The 25,810-nt window shown below is 52.9% G+C and overlaps 9 protein-coding genes across 9 annotated transcripts; 4 read left to right on the top strand and 5 right to left on the bottom strand.

The window, feature by feature from the left end:
• The first annotated feature begins 379 nt into the window (after positions 1 to 379).
• Positions 380 to 3,101, top strand: BDZ99DRAFT_414202 (uncharacterized protein). Its single transcript, XM_033716724.1, has 5 exons — positions 380 to 449; positions 516 to 1,266; positions 1,312 to 1,402; positions 1,457 to 2,040; positions 2,090 to 3,101. Exons 2-5 carry the CDS (start codon positions 650 to 652, stop codon positions 2,988 to 2,990), a joined length of 2,193 nt encoding a protein of 730 aa, XP_033578661.1. The 5' UTR covers positions 380 to 449; positions 516 to 649; the 3' UTR covers positions 2,991 to 3,101.
• Positions 3,102 to 4,468: 1,367 nt separating this feature from the next.
• Positions 4,469 to 5,992, bottom strand: BDZ99DRAFT_461697 (uncharacterized protein). The gene is made up of 2 exons (XM_033719680.1): positions 5,946 to 5,992; positions 4,469 to 5,791 (listed from the first exon to the last, which is right to left on the bottom strand). The coding sequence occupies exons 1-2, from the start codon at positions 5,976 to 5,978 to the stop codon at positions 4,838 to 4,840; spliced, it is 987 nt and encodes a 328-aa protein (XP_033578662.1). The 5' UTR covers positions 5,979 to 5,992; the 3' UTR covers positions 4,469 to 4,837.
• A 264-nt stretch (positions 5,993 to 6,256) lies between these two features.
• On the top strand, positions 6,257 to 7,204 carry BDZ99DRAFT_461698 (uncharacterized protein). The gene has a single exon (XM_033719681.1). It carries the CDS (start codon positions 6,671 to 6,673, stop codon positions 6,920 to 6,922), a length of 252 nt encoding a protein of 83 aa, XP_033578663.1. The 5' UTR covers positions 6,257 to 6,670; the 3' UTR covers positions 6,923 to 7,204.
• A 349-nt stretch (positions 7,205 to 7,553) lies between these two features.
• On the bottom strand, positions 7,554 to 11,284 carry BDZ99DRAFT_497372 (uncharacterized protein). Its single transcript, XM_033723509.1, has 11 exons — positions 11,027 to 11,284; positions 10,660 to 10,969; positions 10,146 to 10,601; positions 10,040 to 10,096; positions 9,851 to 9,891; positions 9,671 to 9,800; positions 9,555 to 9,618; positions 9,474 to 9,499; positions 8,781 to 9,407; positions 8,415 to 8,731; positions 7,554 to 8,362 (listed from the first exon to the last, which is right to left on the bottom strand). Exons 1-11 carry the CDS (start codon positions 11,056 to 11,058, stop codon positions 7,762 to 7,764), a joined length of 2,661 nt encoding a protein of 886 aa, XP_033578664.1. The 5' UTR covers positions 11,059 to 11,284; the 3' UTR covers positions 7,554 to 7,761.
• A 749-nt stretch (positions 11,285 to 12,033) lies between these two features.
• BDZ99DRAFT_487334 (uncharacterized protein) lies at positions 12,034 to 12,535 on the bottom strand (the record flags this gene model as incomplete). The annotated part of the gene is made up of 2 exons (XM_033722824.1): positions 12,034 to 12,442; positions 12,495 to 12,535. The coding sequence occupies 2 exons, from the start codon at positions 12,533 to 12,535 to the stop codon at positions 12,034 to 12,036; spliced, it is 450 nt and encodes a 149-aa protein (XP_033578665.1).
• Positions 12,536 to 12,986: 451 nt separating this feature from the next.
• Positions 12,987 to 16,388, bottom strand: BDZ99DRAFT_384761 (N1221-domain-containing protein; the record flags this gene model as incomplete). The annotated part of the gene is made up of 6 exons (XM_033715400.1): positions 12,987 to 13,752; positions 13,802 to 13,931; positions 13,990 to 14,284; positions 14,333 to 15,228; positions 15,286 to 15,440; positions 15,493 to 16,388. 6 exons carry the CDS (start codon positions 16,386 to 16,388, stop codon positions 12,987 to 12,989), a joined length of 3,138 nt encoding a protein of 1,045 aa, XP_033578666.1.
• Positions 16,389 to 17,607: 1,219 nt separating this feature from the next.
• Positions 17,608 to 18,588, bottom strand: BDZ99DRAFT_518956 (uncharacterized protein; the record flags this gene model as incomplete). The annotated part of the gene is made up of 2 exons (XM_033725357.1): positions 17,608 to 17,945; positions 18,009 to 18,588. 2 exons carry the CDS (start codon positions 18,586 to 18,588, stop codon positions 17,608 to 17,610), a joined length of 918 nt encoding a protein of 305 aa, XP_033578667.1.
• A 3,399-nt stretch (positions 18,589 to 21,987) lies between these two features.
• BDZ99DRAFT_385064 (glycoside hydrolase) lies at positions 21,988 to 23,147 on the top strand (the record flags this gene model as incomplete). Its single annotated transcript, XM_033715414.1, has 2 exons — positions 21,988 to 22,136; positions 22,187 to 23,147. 2 exons carry the CDS (start codon positions 21,988 to 21,990, stop codon positions 23,145 to 23,147), a joined length of 1,110 nt encoding a protein of 369 aa, XP_033578668.1.
• A 576-nt stretch (positions 23,148 to 23,723) lies between these two features.
• Positions 23,724 to 25,593, top strand: BDZ99DRAFT_279615 (uncharacterized protein). The gene is made up of 4 exons (XM_033713980.1): positions 23,724 to 24,018; positions 24,081 to 24,108; positions 24,168 to 24,681; positions 24,762 to 25,593. Exons 1-4 carry the CDS (start codon positions 23,813 to 23,815, stop codon positions 25,409 to 25,411), a joined length of 1,398 nt encoding a protein of 465 aa, XP_033578669.1. The 5' UTR covers positions 23,724 to 23,812; the 3' UTR covers positions 25,412 to 25,593.
• The last annotated feature ends 217 nt before the right edge of the window (positions 25,594 to 25,810 follow it).

Genomic DNA, 25,810 nt, shown 5'->3' on the forward strand with positions numbered 1-25,810 from the left:
ATCACAATTGCCATAGCAGTGCGGACGGGAAATGGCCCGAGCGCCAGGGCACGTGCGTTCGTGGAGTTGCGTCAGATCCCAGATCTAAGAAACAAGGATACCTTCAACAACCACCTCGGTCATTCTCTCACTATCCAGAGGAACAATGGCGTAGCTTTCGAATATGATGCTGTTTAACTCTACCGCTCGACGGATACAGCCAATGCGGGCAGGCATCGCCATTGGCCTTCAGAAGAACGCGTTTGCCAGTCTGCAGGGAACGCTGAGAAGAAGGTATCACGCGATGGATCCGTATATTAAAAACGAATGCTTACTTCGCATTAGAACTCTACCAATATCCGCCGTAAACTCGAAAGATCGAGGAGTACGGCGAGCTACACTGCAAGCCGGAGAAGGGAAATCCGGGCACATTAGCACTGCTCCCAATGAGGGCATCTTATTCTTTGACAGTGCGTTTCATTACTTTCCCTCATTTCTCCCTCTACCTCTACTTCTTTCCTGACAGCATGTTCAAGACGTTTTCCCGCTTCGTCTTCAATGGCTTCTCCGCGTACCTTTCTCTCCCGAGGACAGGATACCCGGCCTTCTGAATACCTTGACGACGCCCGGTTTGACAGCCGGCGATCCTCTCAATCTCATCGAGAAAGCGATGAAAGACAAGGTACCTGTCAACGTCGTCGAAGTTCTTCCGCGGCTGAAAGAAGGCGGTGAATTTGTGAAGTTCACCCACGATGAGACAACGTCATCTGACGTGATAGAACGCGCTTTGAAGGACTACCTGAAGGAGAAGCCAATCAAACCATGGTGGAACCCGTTCGTTCGAATGCGAGTGAATCTTGTCAGAGGCCGACCCTGGGTGGAGGATCTTTATCGACTCCCTACGTCGAGATTGAAGGTTGAATTTCTGCCATCGAAACCGGGAGAAGAAGCGGTCGAGCTCTCACAGGAGCAGCTTTATGCGCACTTTAGGCCATACGGAAAACTCTCAGATATCATACCGCAGCCTCAGGATTCGAAAGTGCTACCGAAATTTGCGTATTTGGACTTCACGGCACCGAGACGAGCGATCATGGCCAAGAACTGCATGCATGGGTATTTAGTATCCGATGCTGAAGGAGGAGGGAAAGCTGGAACTATCATTAGACTCACGTATGAGCAGAAGCGTAAGGGGCATTGGTTCTGGGATTGGCTCGTCAACCATCCACGGGTCGTCATCCCGGCCGTCGCTGCTATCGTTGCCAGTGTAACGATTGCCATATTCGATCCGTGAGTTGCTTATGTTACGTTTGATGAACTGTCTAACAATACTAGTATCCGAACGTTCTTCATCAAGGCACATATCACGAGGTCTTTCCACATCGCAGACAACAGAATCTATCGCTGGTTCAAAACGCAAGCTACGGTTCGTTTGATCTCTTGTTGATAAGAGACCAAAGCATGCTAATAAGGACGGCAGGACATCTTGAGACTTCACAATAAGCAAGATGATGACGCTGGCATGGAAGCTATTTGGGATGACCGACGAAGCAACATCGAACAAATCAAGACATGGCTAATAGAGACCGCTGACACATTCATCATCGTCCAGGGTCCGCGTGGTTCTGGAAAGAAGGAATTGGTGATCGATCAAGCCTTGAAGAACAAGAAGTACAAACTGCTCATCGACTGCAAGCCCATCCAAGAAGCTCGAGGAGATAGTGCCACGATCTGCGCTGCAGCCGCCGAAGTCGGATACAGGCCCGTCTTCTCTTGGATGAACAGCATCAGCGGTATGATTGATCTTGCGGCGCAAGGTGCCACTGGCATGAAAACGGGCTTCTCGGAAACTCTGGACACTCAATTGGCGAAGATATGGAACAACACCGCAACAGCCTTAAGACAGATTGCATTAGAAGGTCGTAGTAAGGACGACAAAGATGCTCATTTAGGAGATGACGACTATCTAGAGGCACATCCTGAGCGTCGCCCTGTTGTCGTCATCGATAATTTCCTGCACAAGAGCCAAGAGAGCGGGATTGTCTACGATAAGATTGCTGAATGGTAGGAGCTCTTCTCGTATCCATATTATAAGTTACTGACATCCCATCAGGGCCGCAACTCTCACTACTAACAACATCGCCCACGTAATCTTCCTCACAAACGACGTCTCCTTCTCCAAATCCCTCAGCAAGGCTTTACCCGATCGTGTCTTCCGCCAAATCTCCCTCTCCGACTCCAGTCCCGAAGTCGCCAAGAGATTCGTTATCAATCACATCGACTCTGACGCCGACGATGAACCCGAACCCGAAGATGGATCCAAGAAGCTCACCCCGTCCCAGCGCCGCACTGATCTCGCCGAGCTAGACTCCTGCATCGAGTCCCTCGGGGGCCGCCTTACAGACCTCGAGTTCCTAGCCCGCCGCATCAAGACCGGCGAAACACCCTACAAAGCCGTGCGCGAGATCATCGAGCAATCCGCCTCCGAAATCCTGAAAATGTACATCTTCGGCACGGAAGAATCGACAGACTCGCCACGTAGATGGAGCGTGGAGCAAGCCTGGTTCCTAATCAAGAAACTCGCCAACAACGAGGAGCTGCGCTACAACGAGATCCTCCTCTCCGACACGTACAAGAGCGGCGGCGAGGCCGTACTGCAGGCGCTCGAGCAGGCGGAGCTTATCAGTATTGTTAGCGGGCCGAACGGCCGTCCTGCGGCGATCAAGCCGGGCAAGCCGGTGTACTTCCCCGCCTTCAAGCGGCTGACGGAGGATGCGGTCTTGCGGAGCAAGCTGGACCTGGCGGTGGCGACGGAGCTAATCAAGATTGAGAATGCGAATATCGATAAGTATGAGAATGAGCTGTTGTTGATGTCGAAGTTGAAGAACCAGCCGTGGCAGTTGACGCCGCGGGTGCAGTGGCTGTTGGGGAAGTTGCAGGCGAGTCAGGCGAAGGTTGAGAAGTATGAGAAGGAGAGTGGGGTGTTGAAGAAGGTGCTCGGGGAGGAATATTAGTAGTATGGATGGGTAGGGGTGTATTAGTAGGTGGTAGCGACTTCACCTGTTGGCTTTAAATCAGTTGAATGTGGATACGGTGGTGTCGAGCGAGCGGGTGGGTTGAGCGGCGGCTTTTCTGCTCTCGAGGATTGGCTTGAGGTGTATATATGTATCATCACCCTTCTGCTCCTTTGATGTATGCGACAGTCATCTCAATTGGGTGTTTGTGATGCTTCAGATCGGAGATTCTAACATTCTGTCACTGCGATGTGAGTGAGGTGCATGCACAGAAATCGCGTTGCCCGCCCCCTCCAATCATTAGACAACAAGCTACGTTACTATTTCGACAAGCTCCACAACCATGTTGGGTGGGCGCTGCCGAAGCTCTGCAAAGAGGTCGGCCGAGACGCGTAAGAGGGAGAGGTGAGAAGAGGTGAGCGGCCTCAGAGGTGGATGCAGAACGGGGTGAATGAAAATAAACGACGCCTATACTCCTTAAATTACACTGAAGCCTCTTAAATGGTAGAGTACAAGCTGTTATAGTGAGGTGAAATGAGACAGTGAGGTGAAATGAGATAGTGAGGTGAAATGAGATAGTGAGGTGAAATAAGGTGAGAGCTCATAGAGCGGGCGCTAAGCGGAGGTGAACGAAAGTAAACGATCACGAGAATCCCGAAAAGTTGCAAAACACCTCAAAAAGCCCACGCACAAGTGATTTCGACGAGGTGAGATGCCTCTCCTACCCTCCAGCCCTCCCAGCTCACCTCGGCCTCGGTCTCCCGAAGATCCCTCAGCTCCCGCGTCACGGGTAACCAAGTGTGACGGCGACCTTCCTCGCTCATACCATATATTTCCAAAATTTCGCGGACCACCCAACTAACTCGACCAGCAGCTCAATCGGTCTCCTCTCCCTCCGAGTCGAGCCACGCCCCGCACCGATCGAATCGACCGACGCCGCCAACTCGTCTGACCACCAGGACCGCATTCGAGCCCCCCAGTGAGCGCTGGCTGGGTGGTTTAAATGTGGACCCCAGTACTTTCGGGAATTGTCCTTACGGCATGTAGCTCTGTTTGGAGAGCATGGCTTGGGCACGGAGAAAACATTAAAGTCTTTCTACACCCTCCACCGAGGAGGGTGGTGTTTTGCTCCTTGGAATTCGTTATTTTCCCTTTGGTTTTGGGCGATATGCGGTAATGATGATGGTGATGGTGTTTCTGGGTTTTTATTTTGGCTTGTTTTGCGGAGGGCTGGAAAAAGAATGAGGGAATGAGCTTACTTGGGCCACACCGCTGACATTGCCGCTCGACTTTACGATGCACAAACAAGGTAGTCTGGCTTAACGAGTAGCCTCACTATACACGCTCATTCAACTGCTCCGCCGGTTTTCTGTTCATTTCTTTTAATGTCGTTGGGCCAGGTCTTACGGAAACTGGAGGGAAGATTAGGGAATGTCACTTTTCAAGATCGCAAGGGAAGCGCTCATGTAGACATGACCATAGAAAATAACGAGTCTTCTCTGTCTGGTACTCCTGTTTTTATAACGAATGGACATCGAGCCGAGCTGAAAAAGCGGCTTAATTCCTTCAGAAGAAAGAAGAACCAAGATTGAAGAGAGAGGACTTAGTACGAGAAGGCGTGCTTGTAGTAGACTCTACCTGAGCATGATATAGTACCACACACTACCTACTGTTAGCGATACGCCGCGGATGCTTTCATCGTCGAAAGGTTACTAGCACCTCTATCTAACTCAAGAACGTGTCGCTTCTTGACTCGGCGCTGGAGATGACTCGCATATCCATGCTCAACAACCTACCTAGATGCTGTCTTCAGAGGCTGTTCTATGTTACCCAACTTGCCCATACCTTCAACCTCCTCTCGGCGCAGGCGGCCTCATCAGCCGATTCCTAAACGCATTTCCCAGCCCAGGCCCCCTCGCCGCAGCAGGAGAGCTGCCCACAAACGAGCTCCCGCCCATCATGGAGCTCCCATCTTCACTAAACATACTCGTCCTCGCAGCAGCTCCCCCCCTCGCCGCCATCCTACTCCCCCTCGGTGGCCTATTGACGCCATCCCTCCTTAGCTCAAAGCTCATCTCCTCCATCTCCGAGCTCTCATCCTCCAGCTCCGTATCCGTATGCTGATAGCTGCCCGCCTCAGGCACATCATCATCCAAATCCCGCTCATCCTGCAACACGCCCGCCATGTCTGCCTCCTCCAACTCCAGCATCTGCTCAACATCCGCCTGCACCATACTCCCCTCAATAAACGAGTCCTCGTTAAACGTCATCTCCGCCTCCGTCTGCTCAAGCCCATCCTCGCTCCCAAGCTCGCTCGTGCTCTGTACCTCATCGCTATCCTCCGCCTCCGCCTCAGGCACTTCGTCGTCCAAATCCCGCTCCTCCTCTCCTTCTTCTTCTCCCTCTTCTTCGCCCGCCTCCCGCTGCGCCGCCAGCTCCTCCGCTTCTTGCAGCGCAGCCATGTCGGCGAGCGCCTGCTCCCGCCGCGCGAGTATCTCCTGCTCCTCGCGCTCGGCCGCCTCGTCCATAGTCGCCTGGTACGTCTTCGGCACGCCGGGGGGACGGATCCAGCCCGCGCCGAAGCGTCTCACATTTTGCTTGCGCTGCAGAATCGAGTTCTCATCCGCGGCTAAGGAGGCGAGGGTGCTCCGCGTCGAACCGGCATGGGTGTGGTGCGAGTGCGGGCGGCGGTGTTGCTGGTGGTGCGGTAGGGGCGCGTTGTTTGCGTCTGTCGATGCTGGGAGGGGGTTGTCGAGGGAGGGGAGGCGCGAAGAGGGGTGGGAGGGCCAGAGGGTGGAGTCCTGTGGATTGAAGCGGTTAAAGGTTTGAGGTCTGAAGATTCTAAATGTGGATGTGTGTGTAATATTTCTGAACGCGAGGGGCTGAGGGCGGGCCGATGCACATGTAATTTTATGCTGAAACACGCGAGGGAGGCGGTGTTGGGGCGGGACTCACATCGCGGGGTGTTATGAGGGGGAGGGAGAGCATTGTGGATTGTGGATTGTTTGCGCGTTTAGAGAGCGGTGGTGGGAGGAAGTTGCTGTGCTGAGCTTCACGACATTGAAGATGGTGGAGTAGAATAGAACTAGTGGAGTACGAACAAACCTTGGAACACAAAACAAACACCAAGACATTGATGCATCGCCAAGCTATGTAGCCAAGACGCCTCGCCTTCGGAGCTGCAGTAGGCACAGGATGATCATGCCAACATGCGCCAATCAGCTGCAGCGTGGTCGCAGCGTGCTCAATTGGTGAGGCTCCCTTACCTCTTTCCACGCTCGCACCCATGGCTCCAGCACTCCAGCACCAGCTATATCTGAAGCCAGTGCCCGCTGCTCTGGAGCCTGACCAAGGTTGAGTCTTCATTTTTCCCCTCGCTTCTCCTCGAACAAGTGCGCTTCTGTCAGTTCGTTCCGAGGAAACAACTCGACACGACGGGTATCTCTCCGATCAGGCCTCCATACTGCTCCAACAACCCCATTGCTGTCACTTTTCCTCGAATTCCGCCATCGTTCCAGTTACAGCTTCTATCCTCCCATCGCTTTCAAGTCTCAAAGAGACAAAGAACCGCAGCCGCCCCCACAGTAGCGCGCACTGCCTACAACAACCCCGGCGCCCTTCAGACTATACCCATCACCCGCCACTCTACAGTCTCCAACCAAGCCCAAAAACAATTCAAGATGAAACTCTCAACACCAGCCCTCCTCCTCACAACCACCACCCTCACCAGCGCGCTCGCTCTCCCCCAAATCCACCTCCACCGATTGTCCACCACCGCCTCCCCGACCAGCACCATCCCCCAGCTGCCCATGCACACGACCGACCTCATGGCCGGCAAAGCCTGGACGCCCGCCCCCACCCCCTCGTCGTCCTCGGCCCCAACTTCCGCGCCAACGAGCTCGACGAAACCCGGGGAGTGGAGGGATTTATGATGCAGTCATCACTCTGTAAGTAGAAACCTCTTGTATTCGAAACGGAGCGGGATCATTTGGGAGGGGGGTTGCATTCCCAAATCCCCAAATCATCGCCTTTCCCAATTCCCCATCCAGCTTTCCCAGAAATGCGGTCGCACGAATGACGGAGATGGCGCATGTCAGCCTGGTGGAAAGCGAAAAGCGGTTGCCCTGCATGGCGCTAACGGGGTCTGGACAGCTGTTTGACAGCGCACTTATCGATCTCGAACCGTTGGAAGTCCGAGGAGGCAGGAGAGGAGGAAAAGGCTTACGAGCTGCATCGCGAAATGGGTCTCTGGATTCCGGAGTTTGCTTTGGTGTTTTCAAATCTGTGAGGGAGGAATACCCATGTTTTTCATCGGTTCGGGCAGGTTACTGGAGTAATTTTTTTTTTTTTTTTATTTTTTTTCGGAGGAGTGGAGTCACGTTTTTATGACTCGGCGATGGCATCGCGATCGGGGATTCGCGCTCTGCATAGCAAGGCGTTTAGGGCGTCTTCAAAGAGTTGGAGACGTGCTGGATATGTTCGCATTGGAGGATTGGATGCTTGGCTGTATATCAAGAAGTCAAGAGGTCCGCAAAGGATTAGCACAATTCACGCAAACAATTTGCAGATGAGCAGGGTAGATGATGGTATTCATGTAGAGTATTCATCCTAGACGGATAACTCAATTCCACACGAATATCCGTTCTGAAACGAATAGCGAAGCTACCGCTCCAGACAATTTCACGAAATAACCCTTTCAGTTCTCAAGGCCAGCGAAGCTATCGCCCTACGGCCCCCATCACACACCTCATCGAGGTCGTCCGGGCACCGCCTACTCCAAATACCCATTCGCCTTCAACCACTCCCTAATAACCTCCTCATCCCTCTTCCGATACGTTGCCTGCCCCAGAATCGTATCATTCACAACCGCAAGGCCGCGATCATACCCCCTCTGGTCCTTATCCTTAAAGAACTCCCGAATCTCCTCCGCAACCTCAAAGCTCGCAAACTTCGCCAAGCCCGCGCGCAAGAACCGCTCCAGCACCACCATGTTGCCGCTGAGCAGCGGGAACACCGTCTGGTCCCAGTTCTCGCGGATGTACTTCCACAGCTCGTAGCGCACATTTGCGTTGTTGGCCAACGCGATAGCGCCCGAGTGCTTGTCCTGCACGGCGACCGAGGACGAGAAAAGGAAGGTGAGGAACTCTTGGGCGAGCTCGGGCGTCTGCACGCGGCCGAGGGACTGGAGGCAGATTTCTTTGCCGTCGATGGAGGTTGTCGTGGTGTATTCCTTGACGAGGGCTTCGTAGGCCGCTCGGCCGCCCTCGGTGACAGCGGTACGGAAGACGGCGCCGCGGAGTGAAGGAGGGATTGCTTTGGGGTCTTTGCCTGAGGAGGCGAGTTCGAAGCGGCGAAGACTCTCTTTGATGATGCTACTGGAGAGTTAGTATAGGATATATTGTAATGGGATAACGGTGAACTTGCCCTTCATGTCCGGCGGCAGCGGCAGCTCCAATAAGAAGGACACGCAGTTGACCCTGAAGGTAGGTTTCCCCCTTCTTGGCTTCCCATCCGACCTTCTCGGCGGCCGGAGTGAGCAGCTTAAGAGCGAACTTCTTCAAGCCCTTGTGGACATCTCCGACATCTGAGAAGACGCTCTGAATGTTCACCAGATTGCCGGTGATCTGAGACCAGACGAGGTAATCGGTTTCATCCCCGAAGCGCTCGATTAGGGCGAGGAAACCTGTAGTCTTCGCATAGCCAGAAACTCCCAGAGCATATGCATCTCCAATAAGACCAACCTCCAAATCGATTAGTATACCTTACAAGAGTTTCCTTAGAAGAACATACCTTGTCCTCAACACTCAATTTAGCCTTCAACTCACCAAGCTTGACCAGTCGCGCTGGCGGATAATTAGTCCGATAGAAGCCGTTCTGGTTGGCATTGAGCTTATAATAGTTGTCATCAACACCCCTAATCGTCTCCGTCTTCGCTGTGAGAGCTTTGACGCTGTGTTTCTTTATCTCCTGGCCTGGCGCGCCCGTCGTTAGTCCCAAAGGAAGCCACCAAGTGGTCTCATCCTCCTCTGGTTTCACGTCTCCTGTAAGCAAGAACCTCTCTTGTTTGACAGAGATCTGGCCCGGCTCCTCTGCAACGGTCAGGACTGGGAATCCAATCTTGCGAATCCACAGATCCATGAAATGGTTCACATCTTGTCCAGAAGCCCTGCTCAAGGCGGACCACAGATCGTTCGTCGTCGCATTTCCGTACTTGTGTGCGTTGAGGTAGTCCGTAACTCCAGCAAGGAACACTTTATCTGTGAGATGCGCGCTCAGCATTCGGATGACCGAGCTACCCTTAAGGTAACTAATAGCGTCGAAGATCTGGTCAACTTCAAGAGCGTCCTTAACGGGAACTTCGATTGGGTGAGAAGTTCGGAGCGAGTCTAGTTGGAAGGCTGATTGTACACCCTCGGACTAGGTTAGAGTGTGACTGTTAGCAAAATATGATATGTGCGAGGTACCTCGAGATCGTGCACGTACGACAAACTGTCCCCATACGTTCCATTCTAGAATCACGGTTAGATTTGTACGGCCAGATGAGATATCGTCGGGTCAACTTACCGGGATACAAGCGGTCGATAGCATACCATCCGACCCACGTTGCAAACCCTTCGTTCAACCAGAGCTAGTCCGAAGTTAGCTACGTGACACAATGCAATGCGTGCACGTCTACTGACTTCATTCCACCAATCCATCGTCACAAGATTTCCGAACCACTGATGGGCAAGTTCGTGAGCCACGACGTACGCAACTCGATTCTTGTAGCCCTGAGCTGATTCGGCTTCATCGAAGAGCACTGCCGTAGTTCTGTTCGGGATCAGTTGCTGTCTGTGTATTACTACGACCTCAACACTTACCGGTAGGTGATCAAACCCCAGTTCTCCATAGCACCGTGAGACTAGAAACCACCGGTCAGTCGCTAATGCTCATCTAGACTTCAACGGGGGTACATATAGATGTCTGAAAAGGGCTTAGAGACTAAATGGCATTGTGGGGGGGAACAACAAACTGCGTGTAGCATAGAAACAGAGTTGAAAATAACTTACGAACTCATGAACTGCGATAAGATCCACTTTTGGAAGCGGATAGTCGATTTTGAAGATCTAGTTAAGTCAGTCGAGTAACAAAGGGGGTGGAAGTGACAAGACAAACATCCGAAAAGAGATCAACAATCTTCTTCGCATTCTCGAGAGCAAACTGGCCCTGATGTCTCAGTCCCCTCGTGGTGTAGACACGAACTGGAATCCGCGCCCCGTTGTACTTGCGGTCAGTACGGTCCTCGACGTACTCGAAGTCTCCAACAGCCCAGGCCAGAAGGTAGGTGCTCATGATCGGGGTACGTTCGAACGAAACAACGTGCCAGCCCTCCTTGGTCTCCTTCTTTTTTTTCTCCGGCATGTTGCTCAAGGCAACTTGGTCCTTGGGTATCTCAAGGTCTACATCAAAGGTAGCCTTCAAATTCGGCTCGTCAAAGCAAGGGAAGGCTCTACGGGCATCGCAGGACTCGAATTGGGTGCTGAACATGTAGTGGAAGTCATCCACCTGGGGCACGGACTTGGCCACCGATCCCGTGGGCTTATACCTCGAGCGGTAGAAGCCAGCCATGAGCTACCAGTTGAAGTCAGTAACATTTTTATCTTCGTCCCAAGCTTCCAATAGCACATACGTTGTTCATGGTCCCCTGGAACTTGACCACAAGAGTTGCCTTGGAGGTGGCCGGCGGCTCTTCCCCAAATGCCAACGTCACCCGCTGCTTGTGAGCATCGTAGGTAATGTCTGAGGCCTTGAAATTCTGTTCCGTCTTTGTATTCTCGGTCTTGAGCTCGGCGCTGTGTATCTTGAGCTGGAGGGAGTTGAGAACGATTTCTTTGGTGCTCTTCTTGATCTCGAGGTCGATTGCTACGGTGCCTTGATAGCTCCATTCCCCGCCGAGCTCGAGGTCATACAGGGAAATGGAGTAGTGGGACGGCTTGACCCTGTTTACAATCCTCTGTCAGCTTCGTGCTCGTAAGTGCTACAGCTTCTTCACTCACGTGTCGGGCAGGATATCTCTGTCGGACGCCATGGTGATGGATGTTGGGTTGGCTACAGCAGTGTAGAACCTCGCCTTAACATCAATCGAACTACAGCTACGTGAGGGCGAGAAACGGAGCTGGCGCAACACGGGTTGCCTGAAAGTCTGGCTGCCTAGACGTCTGAGAGGGGCGATGGCGGGACTCCTCTGTGCTTTGTTTCCAATGCGGACGCGAGAACAACACCTCGACAAGAACAATAGAAAGGCCAGGTTTGAGTCACTTGAGGCAGGAACGAGGTCCGAACCAGTTATATAAAGCGTGGCGTGCTGTTCCTACCGTCAACGGGTTGCTTCGGCGTGACAAACAGAACGCTGGAGACCCCCACCACCAAGCGGCCCTCCCCGCAGTTTATCTGCGGTGATGCAACCTGGCACGGGAGGTGCGAGCGAATTTACTACGAAGGGCATTCGAGCGAATGCCTAAACAGCATTCAGCCGAGCAGGATTCGTATCTAAAGAGGAAGCTGAGCGTAATTCTATTTCGCGCGTTATTTTACGAAGAGAGCAAAGTTTGCCAATGGTATCGAAGGAAGCGGATATGTAGCGCCTGTTAATACACCCTTCCCGTCTGCCCATTATCCTCCATCTGCAGCCTGGTTACAGGCGAATTCCTGCAGAGCCGTTTCCATACGTTCAAGACCCAAAGAATAAAACCGTGACGCCGCCGATGCTCATCTGGTCCCCTCGCGCCGCTGAAATGCGCGTGCCGTGCAATCATCTAGCAATATGCCCCTAAGAGATGAACGAAATCCCAATGTCACGGACACCAGTCGGTTGTCGCATGAGGAGTGCGTTGTGTCCAGAGGGTTGTTGTAGAGAGAGTGCCCTGGCGATAATCAAATCAGACTTCCCATTCTGTCCCAACTCTTGAAAGCCAAGGGATTCGTCCTATAGAACGAGTCAGAGGTTCCGAGCATTCACCTCCTCGCATTAATAAGGCGCCATGATCTCGATGCTCCTGTATATTCAGATCCGCACAAGAACATCCAGACACGGTATCCGCCACTCCTTCTTCCCCACCAAGCCCTTCGCCCACTCGAATCCCGCTCCTCCACTAATTTGCGGCACTGGTGGCGCCTTCTTGCGCAGCGTATCCGCCGCCGCCTTGATAACCGTCGTAGCCGTACTGTTAACCGCCGACGCGAGAATCGAAGCCGTCTCTACAAGCGGGTCTCTGAGCGGCATTGTTGTGTTTCTGGGGTCCGAGGAGGCATCTTCGGCCGGCAGCTGCGGCTCGAACCATGCGGTATGGAAGTCGAAGAGGGAGACCACGAGTATGGCGAGGAGGAGGGAGCAGTAGACGCAGGGGCGGTTGAGGAAGTAGGTCGCCGAGACGAAGAGGACGAGGTAGACGGGGGACGCACTTGTTCTATGCCTCCGAGAATCAGTATATGTAGTAAATCGTGGCAAGGAAAACGGGGACATACAGGAAGAAAAGTATGGGTATCCAGCTTCGAAGACAGAACATCGTAGCCTGGTGGTAACCCGGGGGGAGATAGCGGCTAGAGAGGGTTGCACCAGCCTGAGACGAAGGCTGTGAAAGAGAGACGATGGGAAAGTTGGTGAGGATCAAGGATTACAAAAGAATTAGGGAGAAGTAGCGAGATGGGGGTTGGTACGCGGCGATGGGGTCAAAGGCACGAGTTGGACTTATCTTGGCTTGGAGATTCGGGCGGAGGACTCGGAAGTGGCAGGGGTGGCGTTCTGAGATGCAGGTGAACCGCCATCAACGAAGACAGCTTTTTGCAATTCCACTCAAGGTGCAGAAGCAAAGAGGTGAATTTATCTAACCTAGGATGGATTTCATTGCAAATATCATGCGCTAGTCTTTCGCCCTTCCCAGTAATCATAGGTATCATTCGGTCAACGAGGCAGAGACTCCGTCATCAACTAGGCCGCCAATCTACCTCATGGAGAATCTACCATCCCTCGCCGTGCATACCCCAATCCTGTTGCTCCATCTGCCCTTCATCTAGACCTTCCTCGCCCCAATCCATTTTCTCAAGCTCGCGTCTGAAAAAGTCTTGATCTTCCTCCAAGACCCCACTCCTCGCGCCCATGCCCTCTGGGTACCTTTTCAGATTATGCCAATGCGTCAAAGCCCTCAAAGCCTGCTCCAGAGGCACACTCTCATCCACCTCAGCATCAACGTCGCTGCCAGCAAGCCAGTCGTCCCGAAGTTCCGGTCTACAGTGCAGGTACACAGCTGTGATGACGCGCATGTTGGACTGGCGCCATTTACGACCACAGTAGGGAACCTGGTTCTTGAAAAGTTTGAGCGTGTAAAGCCTTAGCTCGGGTTGTGGAACTTTGAGACTTTTGCGTAGAAACTGCGAGGATTTGTACGACACAAGCATCAAGTTACGATGCGCCTTGTTTTTGCACACCTTCTGCATTATGCGCAAATAGTTGATGCCACTGAAGAATGCTCTCCATGAGAAGTTGGTAATGGGCTCACTTGGAAGCTCACTGGTAGGGAATCCTAGTTCGTCGACCTCCGGCGGAACCTGCGGGCGGGACTCCGCAGGCGTCTCTGGTTCATGGTCTTGCTTTGCTGTCTCATCACGGCGAAGCCTAATCGGGGGAGGTGCTGCGTCATCAGAATCCGAATCGATTTCCTTGCTTTCGGTGTTCTGTGGATCTTGAATACCAGTGCGGGAGTGTTCACGGCAGAAATGGAAGAAACTGATCTGAATTAGTACCTTTCGGGGAGATCAGACTTTGGACAACGTACTTCAAGTCGTCTCGATCACACTTGAAATTGACTACCCGCTCAATCTCCTGAAGCTGTAAAAGCTTTAGTATAAGAGGGATGTAGCTTGAGTCTACAAGGAGCTGGGTTATGTATTCGAATTTGAGAATGTCTGTGTGTGTCGCGTAAGCTTCTTACTCATAGAAGAAGTTTTTTTGAAGAAGACTTACGTGAGACTTTGAACCATTTGAGAATTAGGATAAGGGTTCCAGACACAGCTTTGTCAAGAATCTCATGTGTCCGTATTGTGTCGAGCTCTTCGTTGGATGAGCTGCCGTCGTGCTGCCCGTTCACGCCGTTGCTGTCAGGCTTCGCTGATGAGCCCCCATTTTGGTTATCTTGAAATTGAAACCCGCTTTGTAATCCGTTCTGTCCATTTGCCTGGGTGACCAGGGCAGTAACGTGAGAAAGAATGACCTTGATCAAAACGATGATCAAAGACTGTAGATGGGGCAGTGCTTCGACCTGAAAGAAGATTAGCGGTTAATCAGTTGATCGAAACAAGCGACTCACGTAGAAACGTTCAACAGAATCCATCCGGTCTTCGATACTCCCAGGAGGAGGAGGTTCCTTAGTCTTACTGTTTGCTTCTTCCGGTCCGGCCGTTGGCGCAGAAGATATGTCTAGGGCATCGACATCAATGTTTTCATCTGGGCCAGCCCAGCCTCGTTCGTATTTCATGAATTGGACTCTCTCTTCCCACAATTGCTTCATCGCTCGCGTCGCTCTCATTCTCTTAGCAAAAAGCTCAGCAGCTTCTAAAATCGAAGCCGGGATGTCGGATCCTTCCCACTTCCTCCCTACAAGCAGATCTTGCAAATCTGTGGAGCCTTTCCCTCCCAGATTATTGCTACTTTCATCTAGAGGCGGGTAAAGAAACGGAAAGAGTTGGTTGGTCTGGTAGTTTTGCTTCTTCCCGCCCTTACCAGCGCCGGCCGGAGAGGGCGGCGGGGAAGGTGCTGGAGTTGCGATATGTACTGGTTGGTGAAATATGGACGTCCCATTGCCGTCAAAACTTGCTAAGCCGGACCCAAAAACGTGGGAGCCTGCAACTTTGCTAGGGTGATTTTTGATCGGCGGGAGGATGGAGTTGTTCTCCGGCTCCAACGGGAAAAGTGGCGGGGGTGGGTTGTAAGCTGGGTATTTGGAGCTGATCTCCTGGCGAAACAAATGATAGTCTAGAGGCGAAGCTGTAATCAGAGGCTGACCGCGCACATCAGCCTCGTTGAGATCCGTTTCTCGGAATGAAGCTTTCGCTTTATTGACTTCCGAGAGCCCCCCGAAAGCAACCAAAATAGATTTCCACGTAAGTAAGCAAACCTTAGCCAAGGGCAAGACGATAGTTTCGTCCCACCGAAGCCTCGCAATCAAGTCTACAAGTGTCATGAGGAGGCCAGGTTTGAGGTTAGCTGGATGCCATAGGTTAGCGTTTAGAAGTCAATAGAACGATAGCAAAAAGATCTCACCGATTGCTTCCCGCATGATCAATTCGCCATCCACTTTCTCTTTGATGCGAGCGACTTCCAAGAAAGTATACATCGCGGTCATCGTGCACCATAGTTCTCGGCGCTCGGCCTCTTTGCCCTCACGAAATGGTTCATCCTCTGGCGAGGATAGTCCACTACAGATAAAATCAGTCTCTGCACTGTAAGACATGGTATAATATCACATACCATTCCCGTAGAAAAGCTTTCCGCAAGGCATCAAAAATCACTTGAAGGCCGCCACAATCTAACACCGTCTGAACATTCTTATAGATCCATTCGATTTGAAGAGCTGAGAGAGGAAATTTGTCATTGGGGGCCTTGCTTTTGGAAGCCGTGTCCCCGTCTTGGTCGTTGTCTTCTCGGTGTTCTGCTAATGTGTGACCAGCTGTTTCGTACCAGCACCCCAAGAGTAGATACACTACTGTCTCCAGGTTTTGCAGTCTTGCGTTCGGATCCGATTGCTTGATGCCAGCCAAAATTTTCTGGATGAACTCCTCTTTCTGCTCGACGCTCGTGGTAGCCCAATCTAGGTTTCCTTCTTCGTAAGCTGATCCGTTTATAAACACGAGGCCATTGTATGATCCCCACTCTTGCGCAAACGACGACTGGGACTTCAGTATCATAGCCTGCTCCTCCACACCGTACGAAAACCATTCTTCCAGCTCTTCTTCGAACGTAGATGCATCTTCATAGGTAAACGCGTATGGTGTAGGCTCGACCCTTGGCATGTTGTCAACTAGCCTTCTGAGTTGGACAAGGGACAATGAGTCGGTAGTGTTGAGAGCATCTGGGGGCGGAGCTGGCGGAGCTGGCGGAGGGAGATGTAGCGGCGCTGGGGACGGTACGGAGTTTTCGCGACGTAGATTTGGCCGAGGGGGTATAGGCCTCTGAGCTCCATTCTGAGATGGTGCTGGTCGAGCGCTATCGTCCAGGAAGAGCTCAGCTGTGTCCAAAGCGGAGGTGGGACCACCTTCTTGGTTGTCTAGTTCTAGGCCTGGAGCTGGTGAGTCCTGCGTCAGAAACTCTGCTTCATCTAGAACTGGTGGCACCTCTGGTGCCTCTGGAGGAATGTTCGACTCCATTGTGTTGACATCCACCAAATTCTTGACGTTCCAAAAGTGGTAATTTGACGTGTGACGGAAGCTTCGATGAGTCCACCATTGTCGGCGTGCAACTCAGTAAACGGCCATTTCAATCGGTGGTCGAGGTGAGGCCTTTAGTGCTCGGATGCTTGCAGGTACGGTGGGTCGAAGTCGGTATGGACGTAGGGGTGTCCGCTGGTCTGGAATGACGCTGGTGCGTATGAAGTGGAATGGTCAAATATTGCGGTTAAAAGGTCAGTAGAAACGGGCGAGTCTAACTAGGCGCATTCGATAGTATAGCACTGAAGGAGGGGGTGTATGTTCTCCGCCATCTCAACAGGAACGGCGTATCGTTCTTCCGATGCGAGGCCGCGCTACAAAGGTAGCAGTACGAAGTGGAGACAATTAAGCAAAAAAGATGCACCTGGCCATCGCGAAGACTATAGCACCTTAGGCTGCCTTAGCCTTTCCCCTTCCCAGCGCAGCACAAGGATTCGCGTCGCACTGCATACAACACTCTGCAGCTTAGGACTAGCTACGCTTGGGAACTATCCGCTTCTCGCCTGCCATTAAACATGTCCATCAGTATCATGATCATGACCTGTTCAGATTCAGCAGTTCCACTGCTACTGTCCAAGCATCGGCGTCAGTCATTATTATATCACGGCACAAGCTGCTATGCAAACCTCACACAGTGACTATTCGCAGTAGGCTAGAAACATAAAAGATGATTCGTTATCCCAACCACCCAGCTCTCAATATGTGTAAAAGGGAATGGCCGCATGAGGAAGAGAAAGACAATGTAGCCCGCCCGCCTCCAGCCTCTAAGACGATGCCGCCATGTCAAACCCCCCTGACCGCGTGCTGCGGCTAACAAAAAAGCCCCTCCCCGCAGTGACATCAAGACCTTTTCAATGTAACTATTACTCTGTTTCGATAGAGTAGACAGTCAACAACACTGCCCAAGCAGCCCATGAAGCAGGATACCAGAGTAAAGGGATCTTCAATGAATGACCGAACATGAAATGTTGTCGTAAACAATCCTCGCATCGTGAAGCAAATCGTGCAGTCAGCTCGGAGAATCCAGCCGCCAGCATTCGCAGATATGAAAGAACAGGAGAGAAAGTCACAAGGGTACCATCGACGGGGTGAAATACTCGCCGGTAGAATAGTGCTGACGGAACAGCCTCACAGATTCGTAACCAGAAATGGGAGAGCGCTACTCGCCATTCTGCTCGGCGTTCTCTCGCTCCTTTATCTCTGGAGGGACGATGCCGGCATTGCGACATGCGCGCTTGTAGATCTCGACCTCATCCCAGGCACGTTGCATTTCACCCTTGAACTTCTCGCAGCTGCCACTCAGCTCGGTGATAGCTTGCTCGGTCAAGAGCTTCTCAAGGGTCCACTTTTCGATGTTCTGAGACTCGTTCTCCTTCAGCTGGGTGATGAACTGAACGGCACGTTGAAGGATAGAGCCCTTGTTCTTCTCGCAGCCAGGAACGATCTTCGCGAGTTCGTTGATGCCTTCATTGATGGTTTCGCGACGACGACGCTCAACTGTTCACGTGATTAGCTATGGCGCATACTTACATAGGATATATTGTAATCGGGGGCACGTACCCTCCTTGTGATTGTCTCTCCGCACCTTGTGCCATTCGTCGGAGCCGACCGTGGGCTTGTGGCCGCCTGCGTTTGGCGGCGAATCATTAGCAGCGGAGTTGCCTGGATCTTCATATTTAGAAGGTGTCTGCAAAACATCCATGCTGGTGTCGGGCATACCATGCTGTTGCTGTTGATGGACCCCATGATCGCCCATGAAAGACGTTCCATCTCCCGCGGATCCTGTGGCTTGGAAGGAAAGCTCCGTGGCTTGCGGGACTGTCATGGAATAGTGGGCAAGTGCAGCGGCAGCGGTATCTCCAGCGTTTGACGAGCTCGCGCCACCATTCTGCTGGAGGCCGAAGTCGAGGGAGGAGTTCTGCATGCTGTCGTCGGCGGCGGCGTTGTGAGCTGCGAGGAAAGCAGCGGTGGTTTGGTCGGTCAGATCCGCTGCACCAGCTGATGAGTTGGTGGCCCTAGAAGAGTCTCCGGGAGCAGGCCTAGAAGCGTGATCTCCGCGTGATTCGCGCTTGCGCTTGTTGTTGTGAACTGAGTCGAGCGCCTTGGCGTCGTGGGTGGGATAGCCAGCTGTGTCGGCCATGTCTGTAACGTTGAAGTAGAAAGAAGGATCCCGTCACTTCGCGTGGAGGGCGTCGGTCTTATTCGATGGCTGCTGCGCACTAAGAGCAAAGCCCAATGGCGATTATAGGGTGCTGTGTTGCGAGGTGGCACGGGATTGGGATGTAGGAAACCGTGACGCAGCGGGTGGTGGGCAGACTATTAAGGCTGGACCAGTGAGGCGGCGGGTGGTGGAGAAGGAGATGGTCGTGGCAGTACCAGGGCCTGATTCGAAGACGCAAACCTGGGACGGCGGGTGAATGAAGCTCGGGGTCGACGCTCTGCCCAACAGTTCACGCAGAGTCCCGGAAGCAGTGCGCCTCGGGAACAGCAATCAGGCGGAGGCCGGGCGTGGGAAGCGGTTCTCGGATTGCGCGCCGCAGCTGCAGAGGATCAAACTGGAACGTCAGCACGTGTACAAAGGGCGATTGTCAAGTGTAACGGCAATGCAGACAAGCGCCCGATTGGCGTAGTCGATTGCTCCATTGCTGTGGGACCAAGCTGTCATTGCTGGAAGAGGAGTCGTATCGTGCCCTCTGCCGCTGGGACGCGAGCAGTGCACGACAGCGCCGCTCGCGCTCCGTAACGTTCCTCGCTGGTGCGCGACGACACGACGGGGCCAGCAGGCGGAGACGACGAGAGCGCGGCGGGCTTCGACGCGCGGATGCGCCGAAGACTCCAGCTCCATGGCGGACGAGCAGCGGGCGTGATGTCGCAGAGGCCGTCGAGGGCGTGGCGACGGGCAGCGGTGGAGCAAACGGGGCGATGTGGTGATAACGCGCGATGCGATGCGATGCGATGCGATGCGATGGAGTTGAGGTTGACTTACCGGTGCGCTCTTGCCGCAGTGTTTCCCGTGACTGCCGATTGATGTATGGATTCGCGGGCGCTCAGCTCGTGAGAACCGGCAACAAAAAGGAGAGGGAAGAGGCGGAGGCCGGAGTGCTCAGGCCGATGTGTGTGCAGCAGCAGCGGAAGCAATATAATTGAGCAGGCCGCAACGTGATATCTGACGGCAAGTGCTGGAGGTGTTGGTCTTCGATGTCAGGTGAGGAGAGAAGTCACGCGGAAAGGTGGGCGTGGGAAAAGGCTGGGAGCTGTGCCAAGCTGCGCACGGGCCGGGCAGGCAGAAAAGCGTCGAGAGACCGGCATCAAATCACAGCCGACTGGCTCTCGCACGTGAAGTCGGCAGCACAGCGCTAGAGGGAGAGGGGTCGGCTTGCTGCGGCGTGAGTGGTCCACGGGCCGTGGGAACCCTCTCCTTGCTGGCCGGCATTTTCCATGGCCAGAAAGTGGCAGTCCAGGAGAGTCTGGGGCCGATGCTAACTTTGTAAGGCTTCCTATGCTTTGATACACACCCACTCGGGCCTTGTGGACGCTGGCTAGCACCGCTTGAGGTCCTGATACGTGACTAAGCTTCGGAAACGACATTTTTAACAGGCCTGATCGCTCTCTGGGCCGCCTCAGTCGGAGTTGGAATAGACTGCCGCTCTACGTCACCGGAGCCTGGCTGGCGAAAAGGTTGCGCTGGATTGCGACGCCCGTTCTGCCATGCCTCTCCACCAATTGTTGCCCGTCGTCGCAGACTGCACAGCTGCGGCCAGAGTCACGGCTCAATATTGGTGCACCGAGGTCTGGCAGACCCTGTGCTTCACGCTCCTCGGAGGCTCATTCCAATGCCACACCTCGTTGATGCGGGAGGGGCCAGCGACGCCGTCACATTTGTCCTGTCTCGCCCCGCCCGTTCCTTTGGCGTCTTGTTTGAGAGCGCCCATCTCGTGACCTGCCTGCTGAGACAGGGCCTTGTGACAATCGCACTCTCAACCCGTCCACAGCCGATGCCCACGGAATTCTTTGGCGCCATGTCTGTCCCAGCGCTGGAGCGACGGCCGATTGATAGAGACAGTCTGTCCTCAGACGGCTCTAAGGGCTGTGTTGTCTCCCTTGGAGGCGCCAGTGACGTTACTCAAATGCGAGACTGCACATCTAGTTAGGGAGACTTGCACAAGGAACGAAGTGGCAAGTCAGGAGGTATATTGATGGTCTGGAGCAGACTGCCGCCGTGCAAACTTTGTGAGAGCAGTTCACTGTGCTAACGCTCCGGAGTGCTTCTCGCCATGACCTCGAGCTCGAATGCAACCATCTACATAGATGACGGATCCACAGGTGAAAGCATTGCTTGAGCACTATATACCTTCCCTTATCTGGCTTGCTGCACTCTATCCAACCAGGCGTGTGCTAAGCTGGCAGTCACAGGACCAGGCGTGTGGGCGGAACGATCGAACAGGCGAAATCTAGTTATTGTTTCAGCTACAATCCAACATGGAAGACCTTTTGGATATCATCAAAATCCACAATGTCGCATTCTCAGGTTAGTTCCTTGCTCATTTTCACAACAATCTTACGAGCGCTGCAGATTGCGTTCGTCACAGAGAATGTAGTCAAATGCCTTCCCCAATTTCCTTGCTCCACTTTTACAGAGGTGTTATTTATAAACGTATCCGTGAATATTTCACTTCTAGATCTTGCATAGCGTGTCATGAGACCGTATTCAAATGGGTTGCGATTACTTGCCCAAAAGAAATGTCTCCCCTTCATTACCTTCAAAATTGACTGTCGTGTACTACTTCTTGGCGAACTGGTCAGCACTACGAACTACACCCCATTCGCAGAGCGCCACTCTCTATGCCAGCACAGGACATCGTTTTCGAATCTCTCACACAACATCTCGTCGCAAAGCCTAACGCGCATTGAGTCCATAAGCACAAAGGATCACAGCTGCACCCCAATGACAGTCATTCCTTCCACCTGCTCATCACGGTTTGGAGTGCTTCGATAAGCAATCAAGTCTCTAAGCGGAATGTATGTCATTTTCGTTAAGAGGAAAGCCGGGCTAGGATATGAGGACTCGTATTCAGTTAGCTACCTGCTTGGGCTACTTTCAGAGGCAGTATCCAGCAATCAACAATGCATTGGAGTGTCCTAGACTGAGTTTGGATGGAAAATGTATACATGCTAATACCCTAGCGCTGTAGACCTCCTCTCAATCGCCAACATGAGATCAACTCCAGCGATCCTGATCCTGGCGCTGATCGAAACCTTGTTTGCTCTGCCCGTTGCGGCCTTTCCCACTCTCTGGGGCAGACAAAAAGACACCCAGAAAGGCTTCAAGAGGTATGAAGACTTTGAAAAAACTGCTCTGACATCGTTCAATCGCTCTGAAATCTATCATCAAGTTACACAACTATATCAACCGCATGTTCCCGCCTCAGCCGGGCACCGGCATTCCTCGTACAGGGCCCGGGTCTCCGATCCAATCGCTGAAGGCCCGGAATTTCTACGAGGCGTAAATATTGGCGGTTGGCTGATCTTGGAGAAATGGATGGCTCCAGACTTGTTTGATGGTACCGATGCCATCGATCAGTTCACATTCGACCAAACAGACGATGCAAACAGCAGGCTTAAGGAGCACTGGGAAAGTTACTTTACCGAGGATCATGTCTCTGAGCTGGCCAGTTATGGGATTAATGCGTTAGTTATATTGAGTTTGCCATGCAATCTGATGCTGACAATGGACCCAGTATCCGTATACCCGTCGGCTTCTGGGCGTACGATAACAAAAACACCCCATACCTCAAAGGAGCTGATGCATATCTTGACCGCGCGGTTCAATGGGCTAGGGTCAATGATATGAAGGTCTGGGTGGATCTTCACGGCGCCCCAGGCTCGCAAAACGGCTTCGATCATTCTGGTCAGAAGGGCAGCGTCCACTGGCAAACGCCAAAGAACCTTGACCGTACTATCACAGTCCTGAAAAAGATAGCCCAGAAATACGGGAGCAACAAGTATGCGGACGTAGTGTCTGGGATCGAGCTCCTCAACGAACCAACCCTCTGGGGAAAGAACGAGCTCTTGATCACGAAGGAGTGGACACAGCAAGCGTGTGAAGAAGTTCGAGACACCATAGAGAACAAAAATCTCCAGATCGTCGTGCAGGATGGGTTCAAGGGCTCCGCCACATGGGTCGATGTAGTAAAAGACGTTATCGAGGACCTTAACGAAGACCCTTCAGAACACCATTCTGATTTCGCTATCGACTCACATTTATACCAACTCTACAAACTCAAAGAAATGGCTATGGACCAACCGCAGCACATCATCCAAGCGTGTAATTGGCGCTACAACTTCGAGGCCGCCCAACGCTCCCATATCCCAGTCTACGTCGGCGAATGGTCTGGCGCGACAAAAATCTGTGTGGATAGCAATGGCACGACCACTGCTGGAGAAACATGCGACACTGACGGGTGCCAATGCATAGCTACGACACCCGTTGAAGAATGGAACGACTTGGTGATCGACCAGGTCCGTCGATATATCGAAGCTCAACTGGATGTCTGGGAGGCTAATACGAAAGGCTGGTTCTACTGGAACTTTAAAGGGACGGGCGCTTGGGGTTTCATGGATGGGATTGAGAAAGGATTTATCCCTAATCCTGTCACAAGTAGGAAGTACCCTGGGCAGTGTGATGCAACTTCCTACTGAGAGTCGATGTTGACTTTCTCATGTATCGCGCGTGAGTTGATCGGCGTATAGGACCATCTTGGTGCGGAGCTTCACCTTTCTTTTACGTTCATGAAGAGTCGTCATTGCATCCGCGCATTATACCCTTGCAGACTCTTCTATCAGAATTAGACACATGGAAATGATTGAAATGATTAATCTAGACTTCGACTTTTTCCGTGCCTTTGATTAATCAAATGCCCAAATATGAGCGTGGCCTAACCATACCCATCCTTTCTCACCTAAGCTCCCTCCTGAATGCTTCTTGTTGGTGACTTTTTACGTCTCGTCTGGAATCTAGAAGTTGCTTCGAGGAGCTCGATGGGGTGCATGTCCAGTGGCATTCCTAATATTTCGGTTTACCTACCTTATGCCTGTACTCCAAGGAAGATGGGAGGGCAGACAATACAACGGCTGCGCTTGAAGGTCTTGGTGGGTGAAATCTACCTAGGCAGGGAGGACAGCCTGGCAGGTGATCTGGTGCCTTCCATGCTAGTGGCTTGGCGCGACACGAGATCAAGATCGGGAGTCTCTCCAAACAAATTTCAGCCGTATCGACTCTCACTCCTGCAATCCTCGAACTCTACCTACAGTACACCCAAGCCCTACTTCTAAGCTCCCCAAACAACGCGCCCCTTCACCTAACAATGTCTGACATCGTTTCCAACCCGCCAACTCAAGCAGGTGCTGAGTCAAAGAGTGCTCGCAAGAAGAAGGCCAAGGCTGCAGCAGCTACACCCGCGACCGCGCCTGGAAAGACGACCTCGGAAATCAGCTCTTCTTCACCGGCCGCGGAGAAGCTCAATGGAACCGACGCGAACGTGGAGAGCCAATATGTCAAGGACCTCCAACGGTAAGCTTCCTCATCAAATAAGCTCAGGAAGGACACGGTCACTGATTGAGTTGGACTTATAGATCTATCCGAAGCACCCAAAAAAAACTGGTATGTCTCTTTGCCGCTTCTATCCTGGCGTGACCCCAAGCTAACAGTCAGGTCTCCAGAATCTGATGCAAAAGGTGGACTCTGTAATCGCAGAAAACCCCGACGTATCCCTCGACGATCTGGTTGCTTCCCGCAAAATCAACAACGACCAAAAGGCACAGGCGCTGAAGAAACCCGGCCTCCAAGCTCAGCTCGCTCAGTACGAAGAGCAGCTTACCCAGTTCAAGAAGTTCGACGCCGAATACAAGCAAAAGGTGGCAGCAGAGAAGGAGGCTCTACAATCTGCACACAAGGAGGAATTGGAGAAGCTACGCGAGACCCTGAAGGCGGAAGCGGCGGCCGAGGCGCACAAGGCGTTCAAGGACCGCTTCTTGACCCTCTCACGATTCCTACGCGCGGCTGCTGCCAGGCGCCAGCTCGAGGACGACGACACTGATGTCACCAAGGCATTTGAGGGCGCGTTGCTTCTGGTGTATGGTGGTGATGCATCAGCAGTCTCGGCGGCCGAGAAGCTGATTGAAGGCACTGAAGACAATGTTCCCTCCACCGAGGGTGCGGCATTGAATGTCACCTGTAAGCACCTTTCTTAGATTTTGGGAGAGTGTCGACGACCCTGAACAGTCAACGAGTTCTCATGCTAATTGCCTGTACAGACGCCGAAATCAAACAGGCCGCTCTCGACGAGGCTCCTTTCGCAGCCGAAGAGGCGTGGGTCGAGGACGTTGCACAGTCGCAGGCTGCAGCGGCGGATTCGGAGGCCACCCACCCTATATCGACCGACCCTACAATTGCGCACGCGGGATTGACGGAGCTGGACACTTCGGGCACTATTACAAACGGCGAAACTGAGGTGCTCGATACTCCTAACGCGCCAGCTGCATCTAGCATTGATGCTGGTGCTGCTAATGCGGCTGCGGACGAGCAGTGGGACAAGCAGGCCTCCGCTGTTTCGGACGACCCTCTCACCGAGTCGTTCGAGATGATTCCCCGCGACCCTGCCGAGACTGAATCACCGGCAGTAGCGGCACCGAACAACAGCACGCAGAGCTGGGCTGATGACACCCCGGACGCTACCCCAGCAGCTCCTGCGAACGGCAACGACGGATTCCACGAGGTCCAACACCGTGGCAGGGGCCGAGGAGGATTTCAAGGCGAGGGCCGCGGTGGTGGCGGATATCGCGGACGTGGTGGACGAGGAGGAGAAGGCCGGGGCCGAGGACGTGGCCGTGGAGAGGGAGGCTTTCGCGGCGGACGCGGTCGTGGTGGATTCAGGGGCGGAGAACGTGGCGGCGCGCCACAGTAAGTCAGTCACTTCGAAGCTTGCCTCTCCCACGCTATCGGCGGAAAGGGGGGGATCGCATCTGGTTGACTAGGTTCATCGACCCGAATTGTGGCGCATGTGGAAGGGGTCGTCAGTTGGGTTTCCGATAGGTTTTGTGGTTTCTTCTTCTGCTTCCCACCATGTCCAAGCATTTTGAGCGGTTGCGCACAAAAAAGAAAGGGCTATGCACTTTGCATGTGGTCTTTCGTCGAAATCATATCTGCATAGCAATGGAGCCGTGGGTTCTCAAAATATATCAGTCAGCTGCCTAGGCTTCTTTGTAATTCTCTGTGGCTATTAGGGGGTTTCGGTGGCTCAGGATGCTGGCTCTAAAATCGTGAACTCATGTGTCATTCGTTTTGCTCTCTTGCTTCTTTTGCG

The sequence above is a fragment of the Mytilinidion resinicola genome (assembly GCF_010093595.1).
Source record: "Mytilinidion resinicola strain CBS 304.34 unplaced genomic scaffold BDZ99scaffold_7, whole genome shotgun sequence".
NCBI lineage: Eukaryota > Fungi > Ascomycota > Dothideomycetes > Mytilinidiales > Mytilinidiaceae > Mytilinidion > Mytilinidion resinicola.